Genomic DNA, 19,646 nt, shown 5'->3' with positions numbered 1-19,646 from the left:
GGGCTAGATCCAGACTGGAGATGCACACTGAGCATTAGTCAAGCTTCTCTACTACCAGGCTGAGCACAAGCAAGCTCAGCAGCTGCCCAGTTTAGAATAAAAGGAAATACTTCAGAGGGGATAATCGCTCTGGGGGATTCACTGTGTGGGGGTTCAGGTCATTATCTTGCCGTGGTTGGGAAGAGAAGGAGAATCAGATTCCATATTTCAGGGGATAAGCTGATTGTTGTAAGGGCCAAGAAGGATTTTCCTCTCCACTGCCAGAAAGGTACAGCATTGTCCATCTAGCTAAGTGTATCAATTTGTGAGTATCTGGGTGGGGAGGATCCCCAGAGGCGGGGTTCCCCTTTATCCAAAGCCTCAGGTGTCTGGAATCCTGTCACTGGCAGTGGCTGATAAGATGGGAAATTGTTGTCATCTGGTAGGGCAAACCCTATGGCCCAGGTCCCCATTTACACTAGCCCCCTTTACACCACTCTGCTCTGGCTTTAAAGTAGGAGTAAATCACATTTACATCTTCTTTAAGGTGCCAGCATGTGGTAAAGGGACTGTAACATAAATGAGAACCTTGCCCTGCACTCCCGTGGACAGGTGGAAGCCAGACTCCCTGTTCTGGACTGGCCCATGGCTGAACACATCGGGGGAGCCTCTCAGCAGAACTCTTCATCTAGGACCCTGGCCACTGCAGCTGTTAGATGATTAAAGCACAAACCATCTCTTTAAAAAAGCAGTCAGGTTTAAATGTCTCATATTCCAGCCCCCTCCCTTACTGCCCTTCAGGGAAGGGGAGAGTCAGGCTGCCACATACTGTCTGGGCCTGACATCAAAGCTTGAGTCTCCTCAACAGAGTCGCTAATGGAGGTCCACATCCCTCACCCTACATTTTCATCTCAAGGCTACAAAGTCTCTCTATGCCAAATGCCATTAACCGGATTGCACGTGAATTCACATGGTGCTAACGGCTCAGTTTATGCTGCTCCTTTACAGGGAGGCCTATCCCCACAGCTGGGGCAGGGATTGTCCAGACACCCCCTGCTCACGGGCCAGATTGGTAACTCGTTCAGAACTGTGCCCAGCTGGTTTAGCAGAGGCACCTTCACCTAGCACGAGGGGAGGTTTGGATGCTGCAAGTCCCAGAAGACCATGCTCCACCTTGATCCCAGCAGAATCCTGTCAGGCAGGGACAGGCAGTCTCCATGGGTGGCACCTCCCAAATAGAGATGAGGGCAGCTGCTGGCCAGACCATTAGAACTCTATGAAGCGCTCTGGTCTGCTCTTTGGTCCCTTCTGAGTGAAGGGAATCAAGACTTCTGGTCATGGACCTCCCGCTTCACAGGTAGAGCAGAGGTGGGGTCTCCAGCACTGCCCCTTCCCACAGCTGATTGGCACAGCTAGGGCGCAGCAGGAAGGGTGTAGAAGTCACTCCAGTCTATGTGAGATAACAGGACTCCATACTATGCACCCGCTGGGGGAGTTCCAACAGTCCAGGCGTTAGGCTGAGTGGAGTGGAAATGGTGGCACCATAGCTTACCCAGAGAGGACAGAATCAGGAGAGAAGCACTATCTAGTATCTGGCCAGTGGGACTGGAGCCAAAAGCTTCCAAGTCCCTTTCATTCCTTTTCCATTTCAAATGCCTCCCTCCTCCACCCTCCAACCCGAAAGCACTGGCATTTACATGAAACCTGAAGCTTCCTCTGGAGCTTTGGGAAGAGTCCTTTAGGCTTTCTGTGGCTCTGTTTCCTCATCCAAATGGGACTGACTACCAGCCTTCAGGGAGAGCAGGAGAGCCTAAGCAGTGCTGACTGAGCAAAGGGGAAGGCAGTTTCCATGCACTGGCTGCAGGGGACAGGTGTGTGGCACTGTGAGGTCAGCTTGTCCCTCAGACACATGAAAACCACACCAGATGGGCCAGCTACTAAGCACTTGGATTAACCCTGGCTAAACATCGAGGTGCAGACGCAGACTTTCAGGGGATATGGTGTAGCTCCCAGCGCAGGTCCCGTTTGCTCACTGAAGGAGATAGGAATGCCTTTGCAGGCTGAATACGGTAGCAGCTGATTCACTTAGGGCCCAACTTTCAGAAGCATTGACCTTGCCTGGAGCGCCAGCTGCTCAGCCCCTGACGTCGGTGAAATTCAGAAAGGAGAAGCAGAAGCCTGGCTAGCTCCATGAAGGGCCAACCCCCTCCCAGTCCAAAGTGAAAACACGCTCGATTCTGATGAGATGTCAATGAGGAAGGGCCATTGGAACTGGGTAGATCAGGACATTGAGTGGAAGAGCTTCTCTCAGCATCCCAACCCACCGTTGGCCCCCCAGTTCCTCCTGTGAGGGATGTTCTCAACACCACTTTTCCTCCATACCATCCCTTGCAGGTACTGAGCCCCTTTTGAATTACCATCTTAAATTTGGTACAGGGTCCAGCTAGCAAGGGGTGCCCAGTAAATCTAACTGCCTCCCACGGCTGGGACCTTAACTGTTCTCCTTCATTCACCACAGCACTCTGAGGTTTTGCTGAGGCTGAGGAAGGACACATCGAATCAGAGTTCTCTAGCTGCTTCTGCCAGTGGGTGAGGCATGGAGAGACTGCTTCAGCATAGAGAAAACAGAGTCCATTTATGCTTAGAAAGAGAGATGAAGAGGGAAGGTGAAGGGCTATGGAATGAGCTTTAATCAACGGGAGTCCAAATGCATCCTGCAGCATGGAGTTAACAAGTCAAAAGGTTAAACACACAAAGTGACCTCTGGAAGTACCCATCCTGTCCATCATTTCACAGGGACACTAGGCAAGTGGTATTTTGAAAAGAGTCTACATGATTTAGGACCACAAGCCCCACTGACTTTCAGTAGGATTTGTGCTCCTAGAGCTTGTCTACACATAAAACGCTACCACAGCACAGCTGCAGAGCTTCAGTGTAGACACTACCTAGGCTGACAGCAGGAATTCTCCTGTCAGTGTAGTTAATCCACCTCCCTGAGAGGTGGTAGATAGCTTGATGGAAGAAATCTTCTGTTGACCTAGTGCCTTCTATACCAGGGCTCAGGTTTGTTTAACTACATTGCTCAGGGGTGTGGATTTTTCACATCCTTGACTGACAGTTAAACTGACTGAATTTTTTAGTGTAGACCAGGCCTACGTCCATTCAGCTCCTGAAAATCCTGCCCAAAGGGCCAGACTCCAAAGTGATGAGTAAAGTGGAGCAAGAGGCAGACTTATGCTTACTTCTGGCCCCTTGGCATATAAATTACACCAGGTTTTGGCTTTACACCCACTTATTGGCTTGTAACTTATGCATTGTCTTGGTATTCAACCCAAGTTCCTCTACAGGCACGTGCTGCTCCCTGCTATGGGAGAATGCAGGCGTGTCAGAGGTCTTAGACTCCCAGTGAGTTAGCAGATGGAGAATGGCAAGCTGCCCATGGGAACACAGGACTAAGCAAAGCAGAAGCTGATGAAGACATGTCATGAATAATGGACCAGGGATACACAGAGAAGAGCCATGAGCCAGAGGAGAACTGGGGAGCTAAGCAGAGAAAGGAAGAGAATCCAGCAGCTCAAAGCAGGGCCCGTATTCTCAGCCCAACACAGTGAAAGAGAAGAGATTCTAAACCTATGGAAAAAGCTGCCAGGAGCTCTCAAAGCTCCCCTGTTGCTGCACACCGGACAAGGGCAATATTTTCTACATGTGACTCTGATGTTTGTTTTATGTGCAGTACCCCATTTGTAGAGGGTGTTCTACCAAACAGGGGAGCTGCCCCAAAAGTTTAAATCTGGGTATTAAGCGTGGGGAGGGAAACATTACGTTGTTGGCTCTCTACTATGGAAGCATTGTTTGTGGCTCTGGACCATAGTTAAGGCTGCAGTGAGATTAGTGGCTACATTGGAAAACAATAAATGGGTCAGAGCGTAACTCTTTTAGATTAAAAGACCTTTTTGGTAGGGACTTAGTGGGAAGAGGTAAATATTTGGCCAGAAAAGGGGAGGGGAGGGATGGCAGACACTACCAGCTGTGCCTGGGGGCAGGTTAGCCCCAATTGCAGTGTGGGCCCAACATAGACCCACTGGAGAAACATACAACTCCCGTTAGGGATGTGGTAGGGACGGAAAAACATTTCTTGGCATTGAACTTTTTTTTGTCTGACTGGCAATACGCATTGCATTGCCCATAATGCTCTCTGCTGCTAGACAGGGCCATCATTCTGACCTAAATAAAACAGCAGGTGCCAACCCCTTCTCCTCGCTGCTTGTTCCTCGCCCCAGGACACATATCGTGCTGCAGAAGATGAAAAGCAAAAAAAAGGACCAACAAAAACTTACCAGCCTCTCTCATCCAAAAGAAGCGCCATGCTGGACAGGAAAGCACAGCTGCCAAGGAAGGGGCCAGGGAGAAAGCAAGCAGCAAAGGCAAAGAGATGAAGGAGGAAGGGAAAATGCCCACCCCATCCCCATGCTACACAAAGGAGAAAGCAAGCAGAAGGCACCAATGAGCAAGCAGAGGGGAACATGCGATGGAGATGCTAGGAGAGCCCAGGGGCTGAGAATGCTAATGGAGACCTGTCCAGCTACAGCCCCACCCTTTTTGCACCCTTGAGGGGAAAACAGTAATGGAGGGGTTTGAGATATATGCAGCAAATAGACTAAGACTGTCAGACCGTCAACCAGCCCCTTGCAGCCCTCGTCCGTTCTGGAGGAGTCGCCACCACTGCTCTCCAGTCCAAATTTTAAAACAGAGGGAACTCTGTGTGTCTGACTGCACCCCCATTTCAATACTAGGTTCATGTTGCGATGTTATGTCATGGCAGAGTCTCTTCTCCTCATCCTTAACTAGGGGTGAGCGCAGATTGGAAAACTTGTTCTCCCACCAGGTCCCTTTGATTTTCAGTACTCTAAAACTTCAGATTCCAGACTGGACCCAAAGTGGAAAGGGGCCAATTTTCCAGTTCTAAATCGAGGCCCAAGAGAATGGAAATCTCATGAGATCAGCTCATAATATTCTGACTCCCCTGGGGCTGGACTCCAGTTTAGCCTTGAACCCTAGCCTAAGCCTAAGCCAGATCCAAGCATCATCCCCTCAGCTCATTTCTACTAAGAACTGGCCAGGAAAGAGGAGGGAAGGGGGGCGTTCAGAAGGAGGGAGAGAATTTCCCCCCAAAGAGTTCAGCTGGTTGGTCGGATAATGAGCCCACTTCCCCTAAATGGGACAATCACTCCCCCCTTGCGCCCTCACAGTCTTTCTGCAGCCTCCCCAACCTTGAGCAAGGCAGGGATTTCTCAAAGCAATGGCAGATTCAGCTGCACAACGCATGTGAAATAAGCAAGGTGGGATAGAGTCAAGTGGATCATTTAGTCCCCAATTCCAGTGGGTCCCACTAAATAGCAAACTCACATACTAAGGAATCTTGCCTCCCAACTACTTTGTGCTACGTGTGCGTTTGAAGTCGGGATCCAAATCAAAACGGTTCACTTTGCCCTGTAGAGGGCGCTCCTACTCCAGGCACATTATGGCTGTGCTGAAAAATAACCCCTGAAGCTCAAAGAATGGGGAGGAATTGGCACGCTCAGGATCAGGGTTCCGCTTCTCCTTCCTGACCAACCTCATCCTTGAGCAAATCTGGGGGCAAACGCCTTCCCGTTCCATTTCCAATGCCTTCCCCCCATCCCATTCCGACACTAATACAAGCTGGGCTTAGCTGACACCCTAAAGTTTCTGCCAAAAATGTCTGGAGCGTATGGACTGCCCCTTTCTAACCCTGCAGCCCAAGCAAGAATTAGAAGCATTTATAATGCTTGAGTTGACACCCACCAGTGAAAGGTGATAATGCTGAAAATACAGCTGCCATCCTCTCTCTCTCCAACTCGCACCGATTACCCTGGTTCCCCCCTAGGATTACAGACCCTACAGAGTACTTCCGGCTATGTTCACCTTCTCCTAAACCCCTGGAATGAGGAGTGGAGGAGGGAGAAGAGACCCTCCCACAACACTCATGCTCTTTCATTTCTCTAGCCAAGGTCAGCCAATAAATATGGGAAGGGAGGCGTGTTAAGACTCCTGGGGCCTGACTCTTGTGTCCCACTAACGTCCATACTAGTTTTGCCAAGCACTTTAAAAGGACCAGGCTCCGGGCCAATGAAAGAGGTCACAAAAGGATTAATTGACCAAATGGAATTACTCCTGGATTACTTCCTCTTTAAAAACACCTGTCTGCCAGCCCTGCAGAAGCTTACAGAGTTGGGTGAAGTCCTGATCATCTTCCTGCCCAGCTGCAAAAAAATTATTTTGACTTGGAGCAAAAAGTTTGGGAAGCAGCTGACAAAGGCTACTTTAAAAACAGTCAGTGTGTCAAACGGTCACTGCAGTTGCATTTAAGAGCATTGCCTGTTCCCCCTTGTGGCCCACCACCAGGACAGCTGCACTAGTGCAAGCACCTCACGTAGCCAGGTTAAACCATTACAAGCAGTGATTTGCACAGGTACAGCATGAAACTGGGGTAAACCACACTAGTACAAACTGTGGATTAGCCTGTTTGCATCAGTGGTTTGCATTGGGGCAGCTACACATATGGCTGGCAACTGATGGCCATAACTGGAGCAAATCCCGAGTGCAGAAGACAAAGTTTAAGAAACAGGATCTGATAAACCACATTTAGCCAAGACATTCACCAGTCTGGTCACCATCCTTCTCCCTTTCTGAGAAGTGCCTCTATTTTTAAGACCGAAATGATCAGAGACAGGAAATTGCAGCAGCTAGTACATTACATACTCCTCCCCCATCAGGGCATTTAGGGCAGATTAGGGATAAATCCTCAATTTGGATCAAGCAAAGTGGTGCAAAATTATCTGCAGTTTTGAGGCAATGCAGGGTGGCATGAAGCAGAATTGGTTTTCTATTAAATAACCATTTCTGCTGCACGCCCTTCCCCTTTCCTGCATGGGGCTGACAACTCCTCCAGGCACAGACAAGAGATGCTATCAGAAAAACAACCAAAACACCTTTCTATGTGATTTTAGCCTGCACAACCTAAGGCACAATTTGCCATGGCTCCATCATCCAAGCTGTGACCCTAGTTTTCAAACTTGGCGGACAAAAGTGGATTTAGGGGCCTAACATCCAAGTTTCAAAGGCCGAGCACACAGGTGTGAGGGACAGAGCCTAAGAGGTGCTGAGCGCATGTGGCTTTTCCTGCAGAGGTCACAGCTGCTCAGTACAGGCCATAGCTAGAGGGGACAGAGGTCTGTATATCCCATTTCTCTAGATCAGTTTGTGGTGCTGATGGAAAATGAGATGGGGGCATGGAGGAGAGTAGATTTATTAATTTGTTATGAGGAGGGGGGGAGGAGGGAGGTGGGACAGATATGGTTACTTCATTTAAAAAAAAATAAAACAAACCAAAAAAAAAAAAATACCCGCTAGCAGAGGTTATCAGGTGGTACCACTACTTCTAAGAAACATCATCTCCTTACCAAAAAGATTTGCAAGAATGTTTGTGGCCGAGGACCTAAGGTACTTGCTACAGGGATGTGAGGTCAGAGGTCAGTTCAATCCTGCAATATAAACGCAGCAAACCTGGGTCATATCAAAACAGCAGCATTGTCGGGAGGTGCCTGGCAGCGGGGATGAAGATATAAAGGGGTATGGGGCAGGACGAAGGAGGAGGCTGAGCTGCACTGCTACTCTCAGCTGATCTGCTTAGCATCTTACCTGCGGGCAACTCTGCCCCAATATAGCAGCTAGAGAAGAGGAAGCTGTGAAGCCTGAAATGAAAAGTTGCTGATGCCACAGCCGAGCTCCAGAGGACAAGAAACCAGAAACAAAACACAAGCTTCTGACAAACACACAGAAACATGGAACATTGACAAGAAAATAAAGGAGCTGTTAGGAGAAACACAACAGTCGGCCAATGTCCCTTCACATGGAACTCTGAGCAGAACTTTGAAAAGAACCTCCAAGTGGAAGACCCAACGCCAGGTGTTCTCGACAGGTTCAAGGTGTGACGATACCTCATGGGAAACCCCTTTAAAAAGGTACTAAATGGAAATAGATGCTGGAGCCTGTGTGTGCCCAGAAAGTTGGGGCCGGATGTCAATGCACCTGATGAGGAAGCCATCCTGTAGAATCAACCTTTCTCCAGAATTAATAGATTCACGGGGTGAAATCCTGGCCTGTTGAAGTCAATGGTCAAACTCCTATTGACCTCAGTGGCCGAGGATTTCAGCCACAGATTCTAACGCCAGAAGGAGTCATTCTGATCACCTTGTCTGACTCCCTGCAGAACAGGAATTCCAGGCCATAACTTCAAACAATACCTGCATCCAGCCCATAACTTTTGGTTGAGCTAGAGCACACAGTACGATAGAGGTTGGTTTAAACACTTGTAGAGTAGGATAGTCTTTCGGTTCAATAGGTTTTCCAAGAGTAATTTCTATAGAACCCTATTGGTGTCATTCACTTCAGTTCTACAGAACTTGTCTGTAAGGGCTCTGTCTGAGTGGAAATGATGGCATGAAGCAACCAGACATGACCAACTTGCTAGAGGTTAGTGAGTGGAGAGTTTGGTGCAGATAGAAATATAAAGAAAGGGGAAACGCAAATCAAGTTTTTACCACTGTCACCAATACAGGGTCACTACAGCTACAGCAGAGCTAGCTGGAGCCTGTTCTGCCTCATGGATCAGCAACAAAACTAGCAACAAAGTTTTGTTCCAGATTCTTTACGACTGAGGATGGTGTAAGAGACAGAAGGAGCCCAGCATGACTCTCAGATCCCCAGGGAAGTTTGAAGCTTCAGAGGCACGGGAGAGTAGAAATCCTCTGCTGAGTTATAAATGGAGCAAGTCTGAACCCCACAGTGTCACCTACATGGAGAGTCACTCTTTTGACTACAGAACTTTTCCAGTGTGTCGGTAAGAAGGATGTGGGTAAAATGTCATCGGGCTGCAAGGTAACCTGAAGGTTTCTAACTCCAGTGCAACATAACAGTTAAAGGTGATCTCCACCCAGTGAGCTGGAAAGGGTACACAGCCAGGGGAAAGCAAGGCTCACTCATGGGAACCTAACTCCAGGGCACTCAATGGGAATCCTAGAGAGTGTTTTTTTTCTTGTTTGGGTGGGGGCTTGGTTCTGTTTGGCATTCTCTGCACATAGCTCAGCAATCAGGAGTTTATCCTTCACTTCTTCCCCTAAGATTACAACCCTCATGCCCAGAGAGACACATCACCAACTGAACTGGGCCCATCTCATCCCAAAGATGCATTTTACAAGGTGGACATATCAGTTTTCTAGAAGACTAGGAACAAAGCAGGTCATTCACTGCTCCTTTACCTCCTCAAAGCCAGTGAGGCCCCTCCCTCACTGCTTGGCACTGAAAGGATGCTGTCTGCAATCTCAAGATGAGAAGAGACAGTCTCAGAGGGTTCCTGAGGGGAAAATCCCATAAGATGGTTGATTCCGGCTCAGCTTTGCGAGGATCAAGATGGCAGCAACCCATGATACTGTCCCCTGCTACCCACCCAACTTCTGCAGTTCCCTTTCATTCAGGCCAGGGGGGAAGATTTGCCTTATCTCAAAACAACAGAGCCCAGATTTTCTCCCTTCATAACACAACATATTCTGGAGTTTACCCATTGCCTTTTCAGAACAGTGATGAAAGTTGCTTCGCTGATGAATTCTCAAAGGCTGATGAAGAGACTCTTGTCTCTGGGTCATTTGAATAGGAATGAACAGTCTATATCCGCTGTGAAAATGCGCACACACCCCTCTCAGCAGGGCCGGCTCCAGGGGTTTTGCCACCCCAAGCAGCCAAAAAAAAAAAAGTCGCGATCTGTGGCAATTCAGCAGGAGGTCCTTCACTCCGAGCGGGAGTGAGGGACCCTCCGCCGAATTGCTGCCGAATACCTGAAAGTGCCGCCCCGCTCTGGAGTTGCTGCCCCAAGCACCTGCTTGATAAGCTGGTGCCTGGAGCCGGCCTTGTCCATCAGCTGTCTGATGGACTGAATTTTCTTGGGACAATCAGAGTGGAGCAAAGTTTTCCAGGCCCAGTGTTTTGGGTCAATGCCATGGTGGCAGGTCTGATATAAAAGCCTATGGTAGAGCTATAGTTACTAAAGACTTTAGTGAAGTGAAGGAAGTTTATACCCTTATCACTGAATCGCAGACTTAGCAGTCAGGCAAATTTAGCTTGAGGGCCTTTGTGATTCCTGCCGTTCAGTGTCCAGGGTTGGGGATAATGCTGGTTTTCTAACTTACTGACTGCCAGGGTAGTGGGTTAGGCAGCTCTCTTCCATTGCTAATGGGCTGGCCTTCGTGATGTGGCGAGTGGGGTTCAAATCATTGTCCTTTCACTATAAAGTCTACTTCTCCTATGCTATAGCGAAGCAAATAGCCACCTCTGCTTCTGTAGTGCAAGCCCTGGAGCCTGATTCTCCATTGCCCTGCATCTCGGATAATCATGTACGCTAGTGCAGAGAAGGCATAAAAAGCTGCTAAATCAGAAGGGTAACATTTTACACCTACTCTGTACTGGTGTAATTGCCCACACAGAATGCAGGGCAACGGAGACGCAAGCCCTCTGTTTTATCCCACCGCCCTGTGTGCTGGGGCATGGGAGAGCCGTGGTCTAGTGAAGACCTGTTGAAAGCAAATTGAGAACTTGTGACACAGCTAGTCTACCAAAGGATCCAGCTCGGGACATGTGTGTCATAAGTCAAGTTCCCCTGGTCTTGGGAGAGATAACAGAAGGCTGATGAACCAGTAGTTACCACTCTAGACACTGGAGGTAATTGTTAAGAATACACTGCAGCTAATAGAATGCAGTCTCAGCAGAGAAGCCCCATAGAGCTGGTGACTGTTCAGCAATGTACACACTAGTTCGCTAGTAGTTAGTGGAACCTAGGAGGGACTGGCGCAGGGAGGGGAGGAGGGGAGAGAATGCCCCCATCCCCAAAGTTTTCGCACTCGCTCAAAATTTCTTAGGCTGCAGAGGCAGATGGGTCATGGCCTGACCGTGCAGTGGTTTTTAAGCAGTGGTTTGGTACTAAATCATACAGCTGTGCTGGAGCAGCATGGAGCATTGCTTCGGCTGCATGGTCACAGTGCCACTGAAACTGACCCATGAGAGGCTTCGTGACCTGGTGCATGGGGTTGCAACGCCACTCAAATTTGTCCTAGCTCCCCCCCCACACTGCACAGAAACATGCGGGCTGGGCCAAACGGGGTTGCAGCTTGGCTCACGGGAAGTCTCCTCCTGTTTTGCGGAGTGCAGAGGAGTCACTGAGAACTTGACATCTGGCACCACCAGCTCATGCACTGAGCAGGTAAGAAAGAGAGGAGACTCCTCAGCTGAGGGAGAACCGGGGTCTCTGTGGGGGGAGGAGGAACAGGAAGGGGGGGATGGAGGGGAAGGAAGGAAGGAAATGGAATTTGCCTCCCCCCCACCCAAGAAATATCTGAACTGGTGCCACTGCTCGTAGTCACTGAGAGCAGTGTTCATTCAAAATGGGGTTTTATAAAAAAGCTGAGGTTTGGTGTGGGGGCTTAGTGTGGGCTTTATCAGATTGCAAGATGGAAACTCAATCTGCCAAGTTCATTTTATGAAAATGTGGCAAGACCTGGGGAGTAAAGAGCCTTGAAAAGGACCCCAAGTGGATTCTAGAGGAGCAGCAAGCTTCAGGCCTTCCCAGCAAGCAACTGTGAACCTGATCCACAGAAATCAGAGGGGGGGGAAAAGCCACTCGTCAGCTATGAAACACAGGCCCTAGATGTCCGAGTACCTGTGCTTCCCAATGACCTCATTCAATTTTGTAAGTGTTCAGCACTTCATAATGTCTGGTTCTCCCCTGCCCTCTCCAGGTTGTATCATAGGATTGTCTCATGTAATTTTACAATGACTTGGATGGTTATTACTATCCCTTTACATTCAGGCTGCAGGGCACAATCTTATTGTATTCATGGAAAATTCTACTACAGCCCTACATTAACTTCCGGGTCCCAGCATCTCTGGGTTTTAGTCAATCTCTGAACACACTCATTTCTGAGACCTTCCATGAAAACACAGTAGGTAAGTGATGGAGCAACGTAGATGTGGGCCAAAGCCTCAGCGGGACTAAATCAACATGGTTCTGATAAAGTCAGTGGAGCTATGCTGATTTAACCCAGACGAGGATCCGGCCCTTGATTTCAGGGGAGCTGTGCTGATTTACACGAGATGAGGATCTGCCTCTGAGGCCCAGATCTTCAAAAGGTATTTAGGCACCTAACTCCCATTCATTTCCGTGGGAGTTAGGCACCTAATACCTTTAAGAATCTGACCCAAACTATCTACAGAAGTAGCTTGAACAGATACAAGGGAACTCAGTGTCATGGTCTCTCCACCTTCCAAGTCCAGGTTGCTTCTAACAGCTTTCCAGCCTCTCTGAAAGGGACAGAGCCGGACCAAATGCACTGGCCAGACATTCACACCACAGCTCCTGCTGTGACTCATGGAGGGGCGGGGTTAAAATCGACACAGTGCTGCAAGGGGACAGCCGCAAGGGGCCTTGTGCCCAAAGTAAGAGGAAGCTCAACGTACCTTTGTTCCTCCTCGAGTTCTTCTTTGGTCATCATTGTCTTATACTGGTTCCCCCTCAGCTTCCCGGGGCTGTATTTAAAGGAGATCTTCTCACCTGCTGCTGGAGAGAGAGAGCAGTCATGTGAGAAAGGAGACCTCAGTGAGTTCTGGCAGACGGCCAATGGGATGGATAGATCCCTTGTGCTCCTCCCTCCGCACCCTAGAGTGGGAGATGTGCCACCCTGGAAACACATTTGACAGCTAAACACCAGTTGGAGACAAGAGCATCTTCAACAAAGTTACATGATTCCAGAAAAAGACCAATGGTACCTGTAACAAGACCCTGGCCTGGTCATTCGGGGAGAGGGTTAGAGTCCTACCTACAGCCGACTAACATCACAACCATCTAATGCTGGGTTTTTTTCTTTCAAAGGATCAATAATGCTCACATTTATTAACAATCCTGTACACTGGCAATACAAATTAAGTCAATATATTTGAGTACAGAAATAAAGAACACTAACTGAACAGAGGCTTCATTTTTCAGTTATAATTTTCCAAAGAGTTTATTCAAGTTATCTGTCAAGACTGCAATTGGGTTTTGTTTTGTTTTTGGAGGTGCAGGGGAGAGAGAGGGGAGAACAAGAAGATTCCACACTACAAAATGGGTCAGTGGTGGTTTTTGTAGCAATGCGTTTTTCAGGTCTTGGGGAAGGAGAGACACACATGTCATTAGAGTTCCCATTAGAGCAGCTCTTTACAAGCCCAGCTTGGTCCTTCTCCAGTGTTGGTGTCACTGAGTCTGCCCACCTCACCTGGAGGTGGCAACAATCTGTGGTCCATCGTTAGTGACCTTTGAAATGAGAGACAACTAAATTCTAGCGCATAGGGACCTTGTTGGGCTATTTCTCTCCCCTAGAGTCAGAGCTCTGGAGACTCACTGGGCTCAGCAGGAGGATGGTAACCTCCACTTTGATTAGCCTGCAGAATTCATCTCTATTTCTGTCTGGACATTCCCTTCCCCTCTTCCCCAGGCACTAGGACCCCTGTGCTCCTACTTTGGGTTTGTGACTAATTGCTCAGGAGACCATGCTGTAAGCACACCGGGCATGTGCCACACAATCTATTCAAACTCACGATGGCCCAGTCACCCTGGCCGTGCCCTGGGCTTTGAAATCACAACATTCCAGCAGCCAAGAGCATTGCAAGAAAGCTCGAGAAATGGCTTTAGGAAAGGGAGACACCATGCGGCAAACTCCTGGGCTGCAAACAGAGACGGTCCAAAGTATTCTCGACCGGATCAACAGCTGTGAGTACAGTGGTGCTGAAGTCCCTCCGTGGCCAATGGCTAGACACAATGGGAAAAGGATCCTCTTTATTAAACTGTTTGGGTAGCAGCCCTTTGCTAGAGCGCAGTGTTTTGAACCCTGGCGGCCCACAGACTGTCTAAAATTTCCAAAGGGGTCCACACCTACATTTGAAATTTTTTAGGGGTCTGCAAATGAAAAAAGATTGAAAACCACTGCTCTATGGCAGGCGCTCTCTCCTCTGCCCAAGCCCCTGGATCATATCTCTGTGCTAATTAAAACTCTGTAGCTCACAGATGTGGAGCCAGAGCTTTAGCTTCTCCAAGCAGATTTTGCTTGAGCTCTTTGTTTATTTTTAAACCACTCCTCGGGGTTATCATCCTGCATGAAGTCAGCCCAAAATGCATCCCATGCAGGACGGGGCTTGGGCATATTTGTTGGCTTTATAAAAAAATAAATAAAACATCTACCGGTTGTGTTGAGATAAAGGCGAAACTCCAGGGACCATATTGCCTCCTGCCAGATACTCTAGCATGGCTCCTTCCGGCACAGGAGAAGGATACAGACCAGAGGTGTTGTAAATATCCCTGGAACCTGCCCTCGCTAGGGCGAGAAAGACAGAACTTTTGAACCTTGGAAGGATCCAGGCTTTGTTTGCTAATCCTCATGTCCGTGCTTCATCAAGCTATTTTCTCCTATTTCCTAAGCTCAAGGGCTGGAAAAACAGAGATTGAAAACTGCCACCACATTGCTTTTCTGTGGACAGAAAGCACTTTCCAGGCCTCGGCATATCCATGGGGTAGACAAGAACAAGCCTCAATTTACTGGTGGGGAAACTGATGTGAAATGACTTTCTGAAGGTCACTTACAGTGTTGTGTAGCCATGTGGGTCCCAGGATATTAGGGAGACATGGTGGGAGGTGGTATCTTTTATGGGACCAACATCTGTTGGTGAGAGAGACAGGCTTTCCTTTAGTGCTTACCCAGAACTCTTCTGCAGATCTGTATAACTCAAAAGCTTGTCTCTTTCACCAACCGAAGTTGGTCCAGTAAAAGATATCGCCTTACCCACCTGGTCTCACCCACGACCACACAGGCAGAGCCAGGAATAGAACTCAGGTGTCCTGTTTATTACATGACAGCCATTGCTAAGCAAAAAATATCCCACAGAGGCTGCATCCAGGTTTTAGTGTGAAGCAGTGTTTACTGGTACAAACCTGTTAAAACGGCAGACTTAACAGGAAACGGAGGTTCCCAGACAGAGCTTCTCCTCACACACACCCCCCACCTCCACAAATATTTCACATTTCACTGCCCAGTCGCTGCACCTCAGCGTGTCAACAAGCCTCACACTGATCCTGGTCAGTTTTCCACTGGGGAAGGTCCCCAGTCAAGGGCTAATCACTTAGCTGTAGCGCTGGAGTGAAAACAAAGGCCGCTGTCTGGCCTCTTGTAAAAAGCGACACCCATCGCCCAAGAGCTCAGCAAACCTAAGCCTGCCACAGGGCCTTCTTTCCACATCCCAGAAAACGCAGCTCCATAAAGTCTCATTTCCCTCAGCACTGGCAGGCAAACAAGCCTGACCAACTGGAAGCAAACAGAGACTAGGCTCAATTAACCAGGCACTAAAAAAGAGCCTTGAAAATGCTGTTGAAATGTGCCTTTACCTGGTTGTTGCTCGGGGAGATATTAGGCCTGAGTCTCCTATTACTTGCACTGGCATAAATCATGAGTCATTTCTCTGAAGGCAGTGGAGTTTCACTAAGGTACGTGAAAGGAGAAGCAGGCTTCATCTGCACTCTTCACATCAGAAATCTTTATTCTTAACATTTTTTGCTTGATGGAAAACCAAGCCAGTTTTCCCTCCTCGAACAGGGGCTGTTCAGATCAGAATGAAGAAGGGACTCTAGAAATTGAGGAGAAGGGGAATAGCCATCTGACTGCCAACGTGTGTGTGTCGGTTTTGAAGGAAAGAACTGGAAGTTTTCAGTGCTCAAGGGCTCTCTCTCTCTTCAGATTGGAGACAAACTTCAGGAAACACATTGAAAATTCTAGGCATGATTTTTCCCATGAACTGCAAAATATTTAAGAGTATAAAGTGACCTACTTAAATAGAACAGCCGTGAGGTGAGTTTTTAAAAAAGACATTTGTCTTGTGTATTTCCACTGCCAATGTCTGCACTGGTTGCCAAGACGCTGGGTTTGCAGGGTATTTACTTACTGGTTGTCATTTTGTAAAAAGAAAAGAGTCCTAATTCAAATCTACCTCTCCACTCCCAGCACTTCTTTCTCCACCAGACACCTTGGCTCTGGCTCCAGGAACCTGCCAGCTCCCAAGAGGTTTCTGTACAATTTGACTTCTTGAAAGAATGTCCTTGTGTTTAGGCCATCCAACTAGTGTTTAGGTGGACCTGAATGCTATTCCTGGCTCTGCCACTGACTTCCTGCATGTTCTTGGGTAAATCACTTAATCACACAGTGCCTCAATTTCCCATGTGTAAAATGGGGACACCACCACTTTTCCACCTCACAGAAGATGTGAGGATGCATTCATTAATCAGTGAGAGTTGCTCAGGCACTAGTGCAATGGAGGCCAAATAAGTGCTTAGATGGAAAATGCATTAAAGAAATAAAAAAAAGGCAGCTGACTAGCAATCTGAGACGCATACACACGGCTTAGTATCCTCACTGGCCAGACTGAGTCATCATCTTATCCAGCCTACTAAAATGCCTGAATTATTTAGAACATTCCTTTAAAAGGGAATGAATTGCAGCCTGCATGTCTACAGTACCATTTATCCAAGGACAGGATAGTTAGTTAAGCCTCACAACTCCCGCTGCCCCCGCCATCCCAGTAGCGGATAAGGGATCACTTAACCTACCCCTGAAATGCAGCCACTTCAGGGGTGGAACACAGTAACACTTTAACAGCACCCAGCAATACAGTTTAGGACAAGAACTGAAGATCATAGCATCTATTTCAAACCGCTGGAGGAATTCAGGCAGGCAGAATGGGGCTACCCATCTCACTTCCTTTTTCCCTTTTACCACTGAACAAGGAGGGGAGAAGGGAAAAAAAGGGAAGAGAGAAAATGGTTCAGGTTCTGTTTTTTCTTTTCTTCTAATAAAATAATGATGACAACAACAATGTCACTGACACTGAAGAACCCAAGCCTGAGCCCGTCGGGTGAATGCCTGAGCAAACAGCAGTTTGGGAAGGGAAATGCAGAGGCTGGAGATGGGCAGCTTAGTGAGATTCCGATCAGTTTCCATGGCTGAGCTTTGCAACTGAGCCAGAGGAATTTAGCACGGAAAATCACGGCCTGAGCGCTTTGTTAATGTTGGCCCAAGGCTCTTGAAGGCAGAAAGGAGGAGAACTGAGCAAGAGAATTTTTACAGCTTGGAAAAGGCTGGAGCCTTATTCTTTACCGTAATGCTGGCCGGGGGCACAGCATTGCAAAGGTCCTCATTTAGCAAAACAAGCCGGTGCGGCAGCCTATTGCTAACGTAGCAGGTACTGCCAGGCAGGCGGCCAGGAGAAGACACCATGCATGGAGCCTGGCACTGCAGGGACTGGGGCAGTGCAGTCCGCCCAGAGCAGGAGGAGGGGGTGCTTTTTCCAGGTGTGAGAAGATAGGGAAGAGCCTTGAGCCCCTCAACACTGACCCCATTAGCCAGTTAAAGTGGGGTGCCAATGGCCAATAAAGGGACTCCAAATTCAGCCCCATTCCTAGCGTGGGTTTGCCATAGGTCTGACTCCTTGGTAGCACAGGTTCCAATCTCTGTGTCCTTAGCCCAGGCTGACCTTCTGAGGCCGGCTGATAGGGCTCTCGTACAGTTTGAACAACAGACTGGTTGCAAGAGCAGCTGCAGTCAGGGCCGGCTTTAGGCCTATTCCACCAAATCGGGCCCCGCGCCTAAGAGGGCCTCATGCCCAGTGAGAATCCCTTCCCTGGCTAGAGGCATCTTTTTAATTTTTACTCACCTGGTGGTGCTCCAGGTCTTCAGCGACACTTTGGCGGTGGGTCCTTTGCTCGCTCCGGGTCTTCGGTGGCACTTCGGCAGCAGGTCCTTCAGTGTCACCGAAGACCTGGAGCAAGTGAAGGACCTGCCGCTGAAGTGCCGCTGAAGACTCAGAACACCGTCCAGTGAGTGCAAGCCCCCATGTTTTTTTACATGTGTTTTTTTTAAAATCATTCCTGCCGGGGCCCCGTCGAAACTGTTTGAATTGGGCCCCGCACTTCCTAAAGCCGGCCCTGGCTGCAGTTTGCTGCAGGATCCTGGGCCCAAACTCCTCTCCCATGTGTGGCCTGCTTGGTGCCCTCTCCCACCACCCCAGAGCCAGCTGCATTTCAGACAGCAGCACTGAAGGTCTGCAGGAGGAGAAGGGAATTTGTCAGGATAAAAGGCATCACAGTTCAGTAGCATGCGCCCTAGACTGGGAGTCAGAGCACCTGGGTTCTAGTCACTGCTCCGCCACCCACTGGCTGTGTCCTCCTGGGGCAAGTCAGGCCAGCTCGCTGTGCCAGGCTCCGTCCCCCACGCTCCCCTCTACGAAACGGCAATCGCGGCTCCCTGCTTTGAAGGCACATTGCAAGGATTTGCCTATTAGTATTCATCATAAGCCTCCTGCGCCAGAAGGATTGTGACGGGGGGCTGCAAAGGAGAGCAAGGAAGTGGGACAGGGAGGAGGGATTCCTACTACCCTAACCCCCCAGGATGGAGGCTTTTCTGGAAGCCAACACACTGACAGCGGTGATGCTGTGGGACAGTCTTGCCAGTCAACACACACACTTGCCTGCCATCATCAGTTTGGGGGTGGGGGGGGGGAGAGTTATGAGCAAGGTTCCTGTGTTGCTGTCCCAATTAGTCAATTAATCATTTTCTAATAAAGTAATTGACTAATCAGTTAAACACAGCTCTAGCTAAACCCTCTGGAGATCTCCCTGTGCCTTCAAGGAGTTTTTTGTCAGGCTTTGTTCTCATGTCATGCCAATGGCTGGAGGCAGAAGGCACAGCACATCTGTCAGGATGGGGAGGGGGCTGCTGGCGTGAAAGCAATGTAAGGCGAAGGGAGGTGAGAAGAACCCACAAGAGCCAGCCATGGAGCTGGTGTGCCACACGCAGTCTTAAAAGGATTAAGCCCCGGGCGGGGGCAGCTGTGTTCATAGGTTGCTGGCCTGTCCCCAGCTCTCCATCCTCTCTGCACCGCGGAACCCAGCAGCAACATGGCTCATCCTGATTCCCTCCCCCTCCTCCGCCACCCCCGCCCGGGGCCTGCCAGGCTGCTGCCGCAATGACAAATGCCAGCGATGCTATCTGTTCTTTGTGCTCCGCTGACTCTAGCCCAACTGAACGAATTAACAGCTCAACAATCAGGAGGAAGAGGAAGCCGTCAGCTGCTGAGGGGAGCTAATCCCCAGCCTTCCCCCGGAGGATTGCAGCTGAGCAGCTTCAGGCCTTGCTGATCAGGGGCCGTATTTATAGCAAGTGACAGCCTTGCCCTGGTCCCCCAGCATTGTCCTAGAACAGGTCCTCCCACCCCTGACTCTGTGCCTGGCACACAATGAGCAGGGTGAGGAATGCCTAGGCCACTGCATTCCTGCAGCCCTCCCTTCTCTTTCCACTCTCTCTGCCAGCTGGGAATTTAAAGGGACAGAGACCTAAGTCCCAAGAAAGGAGATTTGTCAATCTGCTCAACACCCCCTACCGCTCCCTATGGTCTGATTGTACCGTGCACACTTAAAGCCAGATGCCCCTTGTGTGACTGCAGCACTGAGTGTGTTTGAACACAATTTT

General features: G+C 49.1%; 1 protein-coding gene across 3 annotated transcripts in view; it reads right to left on the bottom strand.

The window, feature by feature from the left end:
- The window catches only part of MXRA7 (matrix remodeling associated 7), a 52,807-nt gene that overhangs the window by 9,367 nt on the left and 23,794 nt on the right, over positions 1-19,646 (bottom strand). For 2 of the 3 annotated variants that reach the window (XM_030534565.1, XM_030534567.1), the window contains exon 3: positions 12,562-12,661. In XM_030534565.1, coding sequence (XP_030390425.1) covers positions 12,562-12,661 — 100 coding nt within the window. The remainder of the gene's footprint in view (positions 1-12,561; positions 12,662-19,646) is intronic. The other variant, XM_030534566.1, reaches the window with a different exon arrangement.

This window comes from Gopherus evgoodei, chromosome 15 (genome assembly GCF_007399415.2).
Source record: "Gopherus evgoodei ecotype Sinaloan lineage chromosome 15, rGopEvg1_v1.p, whole genome shotgun sequence".
Taxonomy (NCBI): Eukaryota; Metazoa; Chordata; order Testudines; family Testudinidae; genus Gopherus; species Gopherus evgoodei.
This window is presented reverse-complemented; position numbering and strand designations above follow the sequence as displayed.